General features: G+C 47.8%; 1 protein-coding gene across 2 annotated transcripts; it reads left to right on the top strand.

Moving 5' to 3' along the window:
• The first annotated feature begins 909 nt into the window (after positions 1–909).
• Positions 910–5967, top strand: PAICS (phosphoribosylaminoimidazole carboxylase and phosphoribosylaminoimidazolesuccinocarboxamide synthase). Of its 2 annotated transcripts, none has more exons than XM_075259364.1 (10): positions 910–929; positions 1145–1181; positions 2451–2648; positions 3119–3297; positions 3601–3780; positions 3860–3973; positions 4098–4181; positions 4548–4728; positions 5513–5671; positions 5753–5967. In XM_075259364.1, exons 2-10 carry the CDS (start codon positions 1166–1168, stop codon positions 5917–5919), a joined length of 1278 nt encoding a protein of 425 aa, XP_075115465.1. In that variant the 5' UTR covers positions 910–929; positions 1145–1165; the 3' UTR covers positions 5920–5967. The 2 variants fall into 2 exon arrangements, with proteins under 2 accessions (XP_075115465.1, XP_075115472.1); XM_075259371.1 differs by having other exon boundaries at positions 911–933.
• Positions 5968–14754: the final 8787 nt, after the last annotated feature.

Genomic DNA, 14754 nt, shown 5'->3' with positions numbered 1-14754 from the left:
CTCCCCCCACCCACTACACCCTGCACCCCACATCTCTCCCCCACACTCCCCCCTGCACCCCACATCTCCCCCCCACACTCCACCCTGCACCCCACATCTCCCCCCCACACTCCACCCTGCACCCCACATCTCCCCCCCCACACTCCACCCCGCACCCCACATCTCCCCCCCCACACTCCACCCCGCACCCCACATCTCCCCCCCCACACTCCACCCCGCACCCCACATCTCCCCCCCCCACACTCCACCCCGCATCTCCCCCCCACACCCCACCCCGCACCCCACATCTCCCCCCCACACCCCACATCTCCCCCCCCACACTCCACCCCGCACCCCACATCTCCCCCCCACACTCCACCCCGCACCCCACATCTCCCCCCACCCTGCACCCCACACTCCCCATCCCCCCCCCCTGCACCCCACACTCCCCCCCCCACACCCTGCACCCCACCCTCCCCCCCCCCCCTGCACCCCACACTCCCCCCCCCCACCCTGCACCCCACACTCCACCCTGCACCCCACATCTCTGTAGGTTCCTCCACTGCACGTGATACAACTCTTCTTCATGTGGAAGGAGCATCTTACAAGCAATCACACGCCTACCCAGTCATGTGACCTTATGACTTCAGAAGGTCCTTCCCGAGTGTAGAGTTTAGCCTTTACCCAGTACACAGGGGGTGCAGAGACGGGAGGAGGGGGAGGGTAAGTTTCCCGCCATTAGTATTAGTGACAGGCTGTCAGCTATATCTGCAGTCACAGGAGAGGAATAACATGATAGTCAGGTCATGACAGCAGTGACAGAGTTAACAGAGGCCCCTCCCACTCGGCACATGATTGGTCGGTATAAGTGGGCGGGGCCTGAGCCTTCCTTATTGCCGCGCTCCCTCCGCATTGTCCTCAGTCTATTTCCCTGCGGCTTCTCCTCAGTGGTGAGTGGTAATCACACTTGTATCTCCATGTGCGGCTTTATCTTCCGTATACCTCTCCTGCGGTTTCCTTTCTCCTCTGCTCCATAGGCGGCCTTGTATTGTGTACGCGGGGCCTGTGTGTGAGCGTGCACTACAAGTCCCAGCATGCCGCGCTGTGTCACGTGACCATGGCCGCTTAGGACTCCCATTATAATCGTGTTTGTGTTTCTCTCTAGACAGACAGCCCGATCAGGAAGATGGAGTCCGGCGGAGGTGAGTGCTCTGTGCGGGGGGTGAGGTGTGCACAGGTGCCTGCTATGGGGATGGTTCGGATGCTGTATTACTGCTGTTACATCAGGTAGGGCAGGATATAGGGGGGCGGATAGAAAACCAGATCTGCCCCTAAAACTGAACGCTTTCCTACTGGAGGAATCTTCATTTTTGTTGGCTCCCCTCCCCCTTCCACACCCCACTCTCCTGCTCTGAGGCACATGAGGTCTTCATGTTTGCAGGGCAAATTGTTCTTCATGATCCCTTCATTAATTCTGTACAATGTCCTGGGAAGCTGGAAAAAAATTTAATGGGATGGATTTGTGACTTTTTTTATGGCGTTCACTGTGCAGCCAAAAATAACACTTCACCTGTAGTCTGTGTTTCAGTACGATTCTGGGGCTTACCACGGTTATACGGCTTTATTTACATTTAACCACTTCAGCACCGGGCCAATTTGTGGTTCCAGACACTTTTTTTTTTTTTTTTGTATATGCGTTTTTGAAGGCTGGATCATTTGGGTTGTTCAACTCATTTCTGTGTCTTATTTTTGCGTTATATATTTTTCTGCATGTGTTTTAAATTTTTTATATCCGGGAAAACAAAAAAAGAAAAATGGTGTCTGCTGTTTAATAACAGTGCTACTGAAAAACTTTAAAATGTTTTTACACTTAGTTATAGCAGCTTGTTTTGTATGGGGTTAGCATGGGTGGGCTAGAAACTTTTAAGGGTGTTTCATTAACTTTTTTTTTTTTCTTCTACATTGTGTCCCCATAAGGTCATAATAGACTTTTGACATCTGATCAGTATTTTTGTGATTGGGAGGGGGGGGGAGGCTGATTTCCCCTGGAGCTAGTAGGTTTAGCCCCAGATGCAGCCTCCTGCCCATTCTATAGAGCTGATCTAGGTAGGTGTGTGTGTGTTTATCTACACACTCAGTATTACATCTGTTTGTCAGGCTGTGCACTACATTTAGGACGGCAACTTTAGCTCAATAGTTAAAATAAGATGGTGCTAAAAAGTGAGAAAAGCGTTACTTAACTGACATCTACACCAGTCCCTGACCGGCAGCATTCTCACTTCTGACACGTCTCGCTGGTATTTTGTTTGCTGACTCCATATGATGAGTTAAATCAATGCACAGAGCTTAATAAAGTCCCCCTATGTGTCTACAGTTATATAATCTCCTTATTTCATCACTTATAGTCCTATTGTTGAAGTGCTTTGGATGAATAATCCTGTATCCCTTTTACATGTTTCTTCCTCCTTAAGAACTAAGACTTGGCAAGAAGCTGAATGAAGGGAAAACTAAAGAAGTGTATGAGCTCCCGGATCACCCTGGCTGTGTACTCATGCAGTCCAAGGACCAGATCACAGCTGGGAATGCAGCCAGGAAGGACCACATGGAGGGCAAAGCTTCCATCTCCAACAAGACAACCAGCTGTATCTTCAAACTGCTGCAGGAAGCTGGTAAGATGGGGTTAAAGTGCTCAAAACTGTGTGTGACCATATCCCATGTTGTGGATGTAGACGTATACGATATACTCGGGACCTTCTCCTCCAGAAGGTTGTAGGATGGAATTTATTCACTCAGTCATGGTAGTATTGGTTGGGGTTCTACTGGCAACACCTGCATGGAGACTGTTCTCCAAGGGCTCTGATGTACTTGAGCATGTGTTCTCCAGCCACTGCTGACCTGAAGGTGACAAGTAGATGAAATGATGTTTCACTTCTCAGTATGATCGAGTATTTCGCACACTATTAACCTCTGCTCCTCATATGGTGTAATGTCCCAGGTATATGACCTCTGTGGCCAGGTGGTGTTTAGCCAGCCAAAAGGGCTATGTTACGTATTACACACTTATTCTTGGCATTTAGTTCTACATGACAAACTTTGGTATGATGGAACCGTTCTTACAATTGCTTGTTTTCCCCCTTAGGGATCAAGACTGCTTTTGTGAAGAAGTGCAGTGCGACTGGATTCATTGCCACTCACTGTGAGATGATTCCCATAGAGTGGGTGTGCAGGAGAATAGCCACAGGCTCCTTCCTGAAGAGAAATCCTGGTGTCCCAGAAGGATACAGATTTTCTCCTCCCAAAGTGGAGTTGTTCTTCAAGGTCTGTCTTAAGGCTTTAATGCACAAGAACATTGTATAAAGGGGGTTTCCTTAATCTATAGAGATGCCATATCTTTGGGCCCCCCACTGACTTGTATAATGAGTGAACCACTGTGAAGGTTATTTCCGCACAGTCTCATTATTGGTGGATTATAACCAGATGCTATCCCTCTAAGATGGAGAAACTCTTTAAGCTCCATTTCTATGCAGATTAGCCACATCATCAGTAGTTGTGTATGGTATTGTTTAATGCACCATCTTTATCTCTTCTATAGCTTTGCTAAACTGAGATCTTTTATTGTAGGATGATGCCAATAATGACCCTCAGTGGTCTGAAGAGCAGCTGATCGCGGCCAAACTGAGCTTTGCAGGACTGGTGATCGGTCAGGCTGAGGTGGACATCATGAGCCATTCCACAGTTGCCATCTTTGAGATTCTGGAGAAAGCCTGGTCTACACAAGAGTGCACCTTAGTGGACATGAAGGTAAGATACATGTGGTGCTGGAGATGTCGCCACTTCACCTGGTCTCTTTGAATTCTCTAAAACTCTTCTTTTGCACTAGATTGAGTTTGGTGTGGACGTGACCAAGAAAGAAATCGTCCTTGCTGACGTGATTGACAATGACTCGTGGCGTCTGTGGCCTGCAGGAGATAAATCCCAGCAAAAGGATAAACAGGTGTGTAGCCCACTTCCAAAATACAAGTGAGGTCTTGTATTGTCCACTGTAGGTCAGGAGTGCTATAATGTATAAAATGTGTCTAACTCTGTATAAAACTTGTTTTGTGTGTCTTCTCTCCTAGACATACCGGGATCTAAAGGAGATTACTCCAGAAGCAATGCAGATGGTGAAAAGGAACTTTGAATGGGTTGCAGACAGAGTGGAGGTAACTATATTTTTGGCTATAGATGACGTTTCTGCTGTTAATGCGCCATATTAGTTCCATATTGCACAAATAACTTGTGTGGGTTTTGGCCACATGACACTTATAGGAGTCTGGCAGCACAACAGTTGCAATCCAGTGGTGGTAAATTAAGCTGCACAAGAATCCAGGAGGGGTTGCTTTATGACTGTTGGGCCACAACAGCATTAGCAGTATGATGTAGCACAAAACTGACTTCTTGTGTAGCCTTGGCTTTATTTCTATTGCATTGTGGGTTATCAAGTATGCATTGTAAAGGAAGTGATAGCCAGATAGAAGTATGTATAACGATGCTTGGCTGACATTGCTTCCATTATTTTATTTCTTCAGCTCCTTCTGACAACTAGAAGCCAAGGAAGGGTTGTTGTCTTGATGGGGTCAATTTCTGATCTAGGACACTGTGAAAAGATTAAGAATTCTTGTGCAAACTATGGCATCCCATGTGAGCTGAGGGTGACGTCTGCTCATAAAGGACCTGATGAAACCCTGAGAATAAAGGCAGAGTATGAAGGTAAGATGTGCACAGAATGTTTGTTTGGCAACACCTAAAGCTTGGAAATTAAGCTTCATACACTGCTCTGTTGGGTCAAATAACACCCTTCCCTTTGAGAAGATAAATGGTAACTCACATTAAACAACTTGTTCCTAATGCTATATGAGGCATGGCATGAAACGAGGTTAATAGAAAAGCTGATCTAGAATCCCTTTTTGAGAGTGCAGGGCTTTACTGAACCAGACACTTAAGGAGTGCTGAGATCACCCTTTGACCTTTTGTTGCTCGCTTCTAGGGTGAAGATAAGGCCTATAACATGCAAAAATTAAATATAATTGTGCCCAACTAGCAAATCTTAAAGGGGTTTACCTATCTGTCTTTTCACTTCCTGTATTCTTCCACAAGCTGGGGCATGGGCTCTGACTGTTGGGACACTATGAAGTACCTCGTTACTAGAAACATAAATGCAGCTCAAATATGCACAGTAAATGTATATTACACTATACCGGTTTGGAGATACAAAAAAAAACAACCTTTCATTAAAGTTAATGTTCTATTTGTTTAGAGAACACTGTGAGCCTTTATCAGAGAACACCCCCTAGAAAGGATTGTTCAGACTTGGGAACATGGCTACTGTATTCTGATACCCCCACAGCACACCTGTCCCATTCATGTGGTACAGAAGTATAGCTTTGGTCTGTAGAGCTGAGTTGCAGTACCATATACAAAACGTGGACAGGTGTGGCAGTGTTTTGGCGGACTGTTGCATTGTTAGTTACACCACCTCCTCTATTTCTCTTAGGTGATGGCATCCCTACGGTTTTTGTCGCTGTTGCTGGTAGAAGCAATGGCTTGGGTCCTGTCCTTTCTGGAAACACTGCATACCCAGTTGTTAACTGCCCCCCACTTACTGCTGACTGGGGCGCACAGGATGTCTGGTCTTCCCTGAGAATGCCCAGTGGTAAGTGAATTCTCTCTAGACTATGTCATTCTCAGTTATAGAAGACAAGTCAATTTACTCTGCTTTCCATTTCCTGTGCAGGTCTTGGATGTTCTACGGTTCTGTCCCCAGAAGCGGCGGCTCAGTTTGCAGCACAAATCTTTGGATTGAACAATCATCTGATCTGGTCCAAGCTGCGTTCGTGTACGCTGAATACATGGATTTCTCTCAAGCAAGCTGATGCAAAGCTCAGACAGTGTAGTGTGTAACAATGTTACTCCTTAAACCATCTCACATAATTATTAAAAAGTGCACTTTTCTAGATACCTGTGCCTTGACTTATATTTGTCACATTAATCTGTTTTCTCAGTAGTGAAGATAATATTGGTAAAGAAAGTGGACACTTCCATACTTGGTTTTGCTGAGTGGGGATTTAACCCTATGTTCACATCTAAATGATATACCTATAGATGGATATATAGATATAGATCTCTTCTATGGTGTTGGTAGTAACTGGAGGTAGACAAGAGTCCATTATAAACTTATCCAACTGGTATTTTGTGCTATGATGGTGGACCAGGGGTGAAGGACCTGTCGGTATAATCTATATAGCTGTGTGTGATATCAGCTCATCAATATTTTAGCTGATCCTCCATATTTTGTAAGGGTGTGCTGACAAATTCTTTACAAACTTGATTCTTCTATGCAAGTAATTCAGGAGAGAGGATATAATATAACCCTGGTTGAGGAAACTGTCTTCACCAGCACTATTGGAAAGTTAATATCTGGTAGTAGGTAGTATTCCTACCTACTACCAGTTGTAACTGTTATGCAATTACAACTGCAAGATGGTGTTTTCTAGAAGTGAAATATACTTCTCCCTTCTTTCTAAAATTCATGTGAAAAACCACAAAACTGACACTAGAAACCTTAAAGGGATTCTACCATTAAAACAACTTTTTTTTTTTTTTTTTTTCTTCTAATTACCACGTCGGAATAGCCTTAAAGGCTATTCGTCTCCTACCCTTTAGATGTTGTCTCCGTCGCGCCGTTCCTTACAAATACCGGTACTTACTAGTATGCTAATGAGGTCATGGGGGCGTCCTTCATCTGCCTCCGTACAGCCCTCCGACGCCTGGATGAGTTCACTCGCGCATCGGAGGACTGTACGGACCTTACTGAGCATGAGCAATCGGCTCTAACAGGGTCTCTGCTGTCAGAGCTGACTGCGCAGGCATCAGACATGACGAAGAAGACGACAGACAAAGGGGAGGAGGCAGATGAAGGACGCCCCATTGCTGCTGAGACCTCATTAGCATACCGGTATTTCTAAGGAATGGCGCAACGGAGACCACATCTAAAGGGTAGGAGACTAATAGCCTTTAAGGCTATTCCGACGTGGTAAGTAGAAAAAAAAAAAGTTTGTTTTTAATGGTAGAATCCCTTTAATGCATATGTGGCTAGAGCCAGGCGCACAATAGTTCACCTTACCCACTACAAGTAGCCAGCCAAGACTTTAAATTGCTGCTATAAGGTTGCCAAGAATAAAAGTATAAACTAACAAATATATGACAAGATATTGTCTTCTAAATGTATGTGCCATTCCTTGGACCACCACTTATCTTGGTGACCCCCCCCCCCCCCCCCATCTCTAATGTGGGTGAAGAGAGGTGGTTATATAGCTCTGGTTTACATAACTTCCAAGAATACCAGTATACATCTTATGTTGGTGTAACTAGTTATATTGGTTGCTCTTCAATAAAGATCACATGGGGCTACAATGGTTATGAAACACTATCCCAACCTGGGATCAAAGAGTCCTATTATGAAACCACATTGCTTAATGCTGGTTAACCTTTGCCCATAGTGTAGGAAAAGTACAAGTGTGATAACTACGACCACCATGTGACTTTTTTGTACCCTGAATCACCCAGATGCTGTGACCTCTTTTCTGACTAGTGACTATTCCTGGGTCTCAGCTGGGTGATACAGAAATCCACAAGTAATGCCACAGGTACAGCTCCTTCACCCATGGCAGCATAGCACTGCACTATTATGGCGCTGAGCATTAAATAAGGGTATATGCTCAGTGCAATGTAAAATGGTGCTGAAGGAGTTAAAGCTACATGCACATGACTGTGTGCATGCACCCAGGCTTTGCTTAAAAGGCACAGAGTAAATAAATGACATCTGTGTGCTTCCCATGTCTCTGTATCCCCATTAACTGTCAGTGAGTCAGGCTGCGAAACAGAACTGTATAGGACCTGGGATCTGACACTGGACAGCAACATCCAAAAGCTGTAACAGTGGATGGGGAGCGTAGGCTGGCTCTCCTATTCAAATAATGGAAGAATATGAATGATAATCTGTTTTCCCTTAGCCCAAACAGCAGCACAAGATGGGGTGTTCCTGCCCCTGTGTGCTGTTAGGACAGGTGGAATTTTTAATTAACAACTTCTTCCCCTATAAGAGGCAGAGAGACCTCCTCCCCCTTGTGTTAGTCAAAAAGTATAACTATATATAATACATTAGAGAACATTCAAAATAGACAATGGGTGGGAGTCTTGTGCTGCTGTTTGGGCTAAGGGAAAACAGATTATCATTTATAATCTACCATTCCCCCTACGCCCAACAGCAGCACAAGATGGGGATCTAGCAAGTATAACCCCAACTAGGGTGGGTGGTCTTGGCAAACCGATGCCAAGACGGAGTGTCCGAAGGCTACGGACTCCGATGTGCGCCAGTCCAGTCTATAGTGTCTGGCGAAGGGTGAGATGCGAACTCCAGGAAGCGGCGCCACATATCTGTTCCAAGGAGAGAGAACGGCTTTCCGCCCAAGAAGTTGATACGGCTCTGCACGCACAAATCCTGGTACAGGTAGGTCCTGGGCGTGGAGAGAGCAAGCAATGGCCTCCATCTTGACAAGGTGGCTTTGGATGCTTTAGCACCTCTGTTATGGCCATGGACATTAACCAGCAGGTTTTCTGATTTTCGGAAGGAGGTCGTACGCTCCAGGTAGATACATAGTGTTCCGACACAAGGGGGAGGAGGTCTCTTGGCCTCTTATAGGGGAAGAAGTCTGTTAGTTAATTAAAAATGGATAGCCTGAATTGCGAAGAGGAAGAAGAGGGCTGATACTCCTCTCCTTCCCCCTCTCTCCCCATGTGTGGTGTTGGATTTCAATAAAGCTTGAGGTCAGTGATTACTATCTCCCTTCCCCCTCTCTCCCATCCCATCACATGTCTGAATGTCTTTTATGTCTTTCCCCATGTGTTGTATTGCAATGAAGCTTCAGGCCTGTGACTACCCCCTCCCCCACATGTCTGTATGCTGTAATTGCTTTACACGTATATGTTGGGAAGTTTATGGTACACTAGCATGGTGCATGATGTTGTATAATGTTGAATGTTTTCTTTTCTCCTCGCTGTATATCATAGTGTGCTATGGAGTATGAATATGTAATGTATTATTGTATATTGTAACTCAGTATATAACATCTGTATATACTTTGTTGATGACTGTGAATAAAGTTATTTTGAAACAAAAATTTGCAGGTTTAAGCTTGTACCACACAATTTTTTTCATTTTCCGCCAATGTTCATGGAGATCTAATTGTGTTTCTGCCAGGACATGAGCATGCATAGTGATCTTGAGACGGAAATGTAGAAAACAGGGCAAGTTTTGTTCCTGATTTCACAGTCCTGTACACAACATGAACGACATCATTGACGGCCTTCCAAGTTGAGTTTATGTAAGGTGAACATAAATAGTCTGCATGTGCCTCTCATCAGGAGCAAAGGAGGTACAACCAATTCTTGTCTCGTTCTAAGGATGCTGTTATATATTTATTTAATGGTGTCAATGTTTCAACTTTTTGGAAACTACACATTTTGTGGTTTTTGGTCAGTCTTTTGCCTGAGGAAGGGATCTAAGAATAATACCGAAAGCTTGCAATCTGTCATCATTTATAGTTAGCCATTAAAAAAAGGTATCAACTACTGAAGACGCTCAATTTTTATATATGGTCAGTCTTAGTCATTTCCATTGGTGTAAAAAGAAAAAAAACATACAAAAAAACAGCATGTGTAATAGGTTCCTGAACATCAATGAGTAATATCCACATACATTATGATTGTGGAAAGTAAAGGATTTTTTCAAGACTAAAATATTTAAGGAATCGGTCAGGGTAATTTGGGACACTAAACCACCCACAGGCTCTTATAGACCTGGGTTTAGTGTCCCAAATTGCCCTACTGCTATGCTCTCCAAGCTGGTGCAAATCTTCACTAAAGCCAGAGGATTACGCCTCGGGTTCGATACGCATGCTCCGTACCTCTGGCACTTGCACGGTGAAACGGGGGTGTACAACCTCATCTTCACTGAATAGTTGTGCAGGGCCGGGAGCACCAGAGAAGAGTCTGAGAAAGAAAGATTATGAATGATAATCTGTTTTCCCTTAGCCCAAACAGCAGCACAACTGGGGTATTCCTGTCCCTAATGAGCTGTTAGGACAGGTGGAATTTTTAATTACCTAACAGCTTTTGACCCCTATAAGAGGCCGGAAGACATGCTCCTCCCTTGTGTTAGTAACAAGTATGATATACAGAGAGCAATTTATACCAAGAGCTACACACACATACACAAAATCTGTACAATAGCACCTCTTAGGGAGGGAGCCTTGTGCTGCTGTTTGGGCTAAGAGAAAACAGATTATCATTCATAATCTTTCTTTCCCCCTACGCCCAACAGCAGCACAACTGGGGATTTAGCAAGTATTATCTCCCCTAGGGCGGGACCTCCTGGCAGGCTGATGCCAAGACGGAGTGCCCAAATGCTGTAGCATCGGCCGTACGCCAGTCCAATCTGTAGTGTTTGGCAAAAGTCAGCTGTGAGCTCCAAGAGGCTGCAGCACATATCTGCTCTAGAGAGAGGAACTGTGTCTCTGCCCATGATGTCGCCCCTGATCGGGTGGCATGGGCTCGTAGGAAATCTGGAACAGGAAGATTCTGAGCCCGTAGGGAACAACTGATAGCTTCTCTGATCCATCTAGACAGGGTTACCTTTGATGCTTTAGCGCCTCTATTGTGGCCAAACACATTAACCAGAAGATTCTCTGATCTTCGGAACGGTGCTGTACGGTCCCGGTAGATACGTAGTGCTCTTACCAGATCCAGGGTGTGTAGCTTCTCCTCCTGCTCAGTGGCAGGGGAGGGAAAGAACCCCGGTAGGGTGATCACTTGATTGGTGTTCTGAAGTGTGGGTACCTTCGGCAAGAATCCTGGGACGAACCTTAGCTGTATTCTGTCAGGAAAGAAAGTTATAAAAGGTTCGTAGGCTGCTAGAGCCTGCAATTCGCCAACCCTCTTGGCGGAGGTTATTGCCAACAGAAAGGTCACTTTAAATGACAGGTACTTCCAGTCCACTTCAGATAATGGTTCGAAGGGGGGCGCACATAGCCCTTGTAGAACCGCGGCCAGGTCCCACCTGGGGACAGGGGGCCGTACCTGGGGGCGGAGCCTGGCAGCCCCCCTAAGGAACTGTTTGACAAGAGGATCTTGTGATAACCGTGTCTCCAGGAGAGCAGATAGAGCTGACACTTGAACCTTGAGGGTGGCAGGTGCTAGTCCTCTCTCCAGGCCGTTCTGTAAGAACTCTAGGACTGCATCTCTGTCTGGATCGTGGTGGCTGCCTGTACACCAATCTCGGAATATCCGGGTGATCCTTTGGTAGCTCTGATTGGTTGCCTCTGCTCTTGAATGGGCTAAGGTACTTAGCACTCCCTGGGACAATCCTCTGTCTGCGCGTATGGCGCGGTTAGCCTCCAGGCAGTGAGGTTGAATTTGTCTAGGCCCAGGCACGGCCGACTGTTCAGTGACACCAGGTTCCTGACTGGTGGAAGCCTCCAGTAGTTCCCCCGACTCATAAGGATAAGGTCGGTGAACCATGCCCTTTTTGGCCAGAACGGCATGATCACTATTGCCGAAGTCTGGTCCTGCCTGAGTTTCGCCAATACCTTCGGTATCATCGGGATGGGAGGGAACACGTATGCCAGTTCGAACCTCCATGGTATTGACAGGGCATCCACAGCCAAAGGGTTGTCTTCCCGGTACAGGGAGCAAAACCTTTCTACTTTGGCATTGTGTTGGGTGGCCATCAGATCCACCTCGGGGAGACCCCACCTCCTGGTCAGGTAGTGGAAGATGTCCTGATTCAGGGACCATTCGCTTGCGGTCGGCCAGCCTCTGCTGAGTTGATCCGCTAGGATGTTCAGGCGGCCCTGGATATGTACCGCGGCCAGCTGGGAGAGGTTTCGTTCTGCCCAGGAGAAGATCAGGTTGGTGACTTGCATGAGCGAGGGGGACCTGGTTCCTCCCTGCTTGTTGATATAGTGGACTGTCGTCAGACTGTCTGATCTTACTTTGACCGCTTTCCCTCGTAGAAGTGGTGCAAATGACAGAAGGGCTCGATGAACTGCGGTAAGCTCTCGCCAATTGGATGAGTGCGTCCTCTCCCGCTGATTCCATGTACCTTGAACCGGGGTCTCCCCCAGATGAGCTCCCCAGCCTGTGAGGGAGGCATCTGTAGTCAACAGGGTCCAGGTGGGCTGGACCGAGGACTTCCCATCTCGCAGATGGGTCCACCAGGGCAAGGTTTGCCGGGTGCTGATGGTTAACTGGATTGGCTTCTGTAAACCTGAAGGACTGTGATTCCAGACTCTCAAGATCTCGTTCTGTAGAGGGCGCATATGCCATAGGGCCCAAGGAACTGCATCTAGGGCAGCGGACATCAATCCAAGGACCTTCATAGCCGTCCTGATGGTGACCTTTCGTGGAAGACAAATGATGTGCTGCCCGAGCAATTTTCCTTTTGCGAGAAGAGGGTAGAGAGACCGTCATGTTGAGAGAGTCTAGAATAAGTCCCAGGAACTGAACTCGTGTTGATGGCACCATCACTGACTTCTGCCATTTTACCAGCCACCCCAGCTTGTCTAGTAGAGCTACGACGGTCTGCACCTGCGTGGTAAGAACCTCCTTTGAATGAGCGTTCAGAAGCCAGTCGTCCAGGTACGGGACTATGAATATGCCTTGAAGGCGCAGGGCGGCAGCGACCGGAGCTATAACCTTTGTGAAGGTGTGGGGGGCGGAGGATATGCCGAACGGGAGGGCTGCGAACTGGAAGTGCGCCTCTTTCCCTTGTATGTGTACGGCAATCCTTAGGAACTTTCGGTGTGCCAGAAAGATGGGTACGTGGAGGTAGGCGTCCTTCAGGTCCAGAGTGACGAAGTGATCTCCAGGGTGCATGAAAGGTAGTACTAACCTTATGGTTTCCATGCGAAACCGCATCCTGCGGATGAAGTGATTCAGATACCTGAGATCGATGATCATACGCCACTCGCCTGATGGCTTGGGGACCAGGAAGACTGGAGAGTAGACGCCTGTGCCTTGCTCTGCGCGAGGAACCACCTCTAGCGCGGCCTTGTCCACATACTCCTGAATCAATCTCTCCAGATGAAGTTGTTTGGGGCCCTGAAGAGGGCGGGTTCTTACCATCTTCTCTGGCGGCTGGGAAACAAAATTAATTTTATAGCCTTCCTGGATCGTCTGGATGACCCAGGGGTCCCGAATATTCTGCCGCCAGGCCTCCACATAGTGGAAAAGACGACCGCCCACCCTAGGGGAGGGTAGGGAGGGGGGGTGTACTGAGAGGGAATTAGAAGGGGGCATTCTTACGGCCACGAGATGAGCCCCGACCTCTTCCTCTCCCGGATAGCCGCTGGCCTCTGGTGCCTCTCCGGGTGCCTCTTCCTCGAAAGGAGGTACTCCGACCTTCAAGGGCTGTGGCAGGTTCTTGCCCTTGGAGTCGGCCCAGCCTTCCATGATGTGGTCGAGCTCCCTTCCGAACAGCCGTCCGGGCTCAAAGGGGAGACCACAGAGGCTATTTTTGGAAGTAAGGTCAGCCTTCCAGGGCTTCAGCCATAGGGGTCGGCGAGCCACAGTAGCCAGTGCCATGGATCTAGCCGCCAGACGGGTCTGAAAATGGGTAGCCTCTGTCAGGTGATCCACCAATAGCGTGATGTCGGACACTGCTGCGAGGAGATCATCACGATCCACGCCGGAATCGATGTCCTTGGCCAGGGATGACAGTTCTGCACGTAAGCCAGTTGCTACCTCATTCGCGACCATGCCCAAAGAGGCCTGGGCAGAGGCGGACGAATATACACGCCTCAAAGATCCTTCGACTCGGCGATCCATGGGGTCCCTGAGCCCGAGCCGTCCTCTGATGGAAGGATGGAGCGCCTTGATAACTTGGCCACGGCAACGTCCACCTTTGGTGGGGGACCCCACGCCTTTAGTTGACTTTCAGAGACGGGAAAAAGTGCCTTGAAGCGTGTGGATGGCGCAAAGGATCTCTCCGGGTGCCTCCATTCGCCCTCCATCAGGCGGAGCATCTCCGAAGAGGGCCTGAAGGTACGAGACCTACGGCTAGAGCCTTCCCCGCCTTCCCGGTCTCCGATTCTTAGGGTCTTGAATACTCTGGACATTTTGTCCAGGGGAAAAATCTCCTTCTTCTCCTCCGTACTAGAAGACGACTCCACATCCCTGAGGCGCAGCTTTTCCAGAGGCGGCAGGGACAATTCACAATCCAGCCGTGGCCTCTTGGCCAGGGAGACGGCTTCCATTCTTTTCATGGAGTCCTGGACGTACCCCTTCACCCAGGAAACCATCTCTCGCATGGGAGTTGTTTCAACAGAGGGGGCTCTGCACCCCTGACAGAACCGATATTGGGAGTCATCAGGCAGCGGCACTCTACAGGAAGCGCACGCCAGATGCTTCCTTTTGGAAGCAGACTTCCTTCTAGGAGGAACAGTGGAGGAAGAAGAAGACATTCTGAGGAGGAAGAAAAGGATACACTAACTACTTACTGCCCCCAGGGATGCAACTCCCCAACCTCCCCCCCGGCCATGTCCACCAAACCTTAGTCAATGAAGACAGCTCTCCAGCAATGAAATGACCAGGGAGCTTCACCAACTGATGTGCTTGCAACCGGAGCGACAAGCACTAACTGAAGCTCTAGGGGGACTTAAATAGGCCAGGGGGCGGGGT

The sequence above is a fragment of the Leptodactylus fuscus genome, chromosome 1 (assembly GCF_031893055.1).
Source record: "Leptodactylus fuscus isolate aLepFus1 chromosome 1, aLepFus1.hap2, whole genome shotgun sequence".
NCBI lineage: Eukaryota > Metazoa > Chordata > Amphibia > Anura > Leptodactylidae > Leptodactylus > Leptodactylus fuscus.
Note: the sequence above shows the minus strand (reverse complement) of the source record. Positions and strands in the feature narration are given on the sequence as shown.

Coding starts and splice junctions, on each gene's coding strand:
- PAICS (XM_075259364.1), top strand. Junction 3,974..4,097: donor CCCAGCAAAAGGATAAACAG/GTGTGTAGCCCA, acceptor CTTCTCTCCTAG/ACATACCGGGATCTAAAGGA. Junction 5,672..5,752: donor TTCCCTGAGAATGCCCAGTG/GTAAGTGAATTC, acceptor TTTCCTGTGCAG/GTCTTGGATGTTCTACGGTT.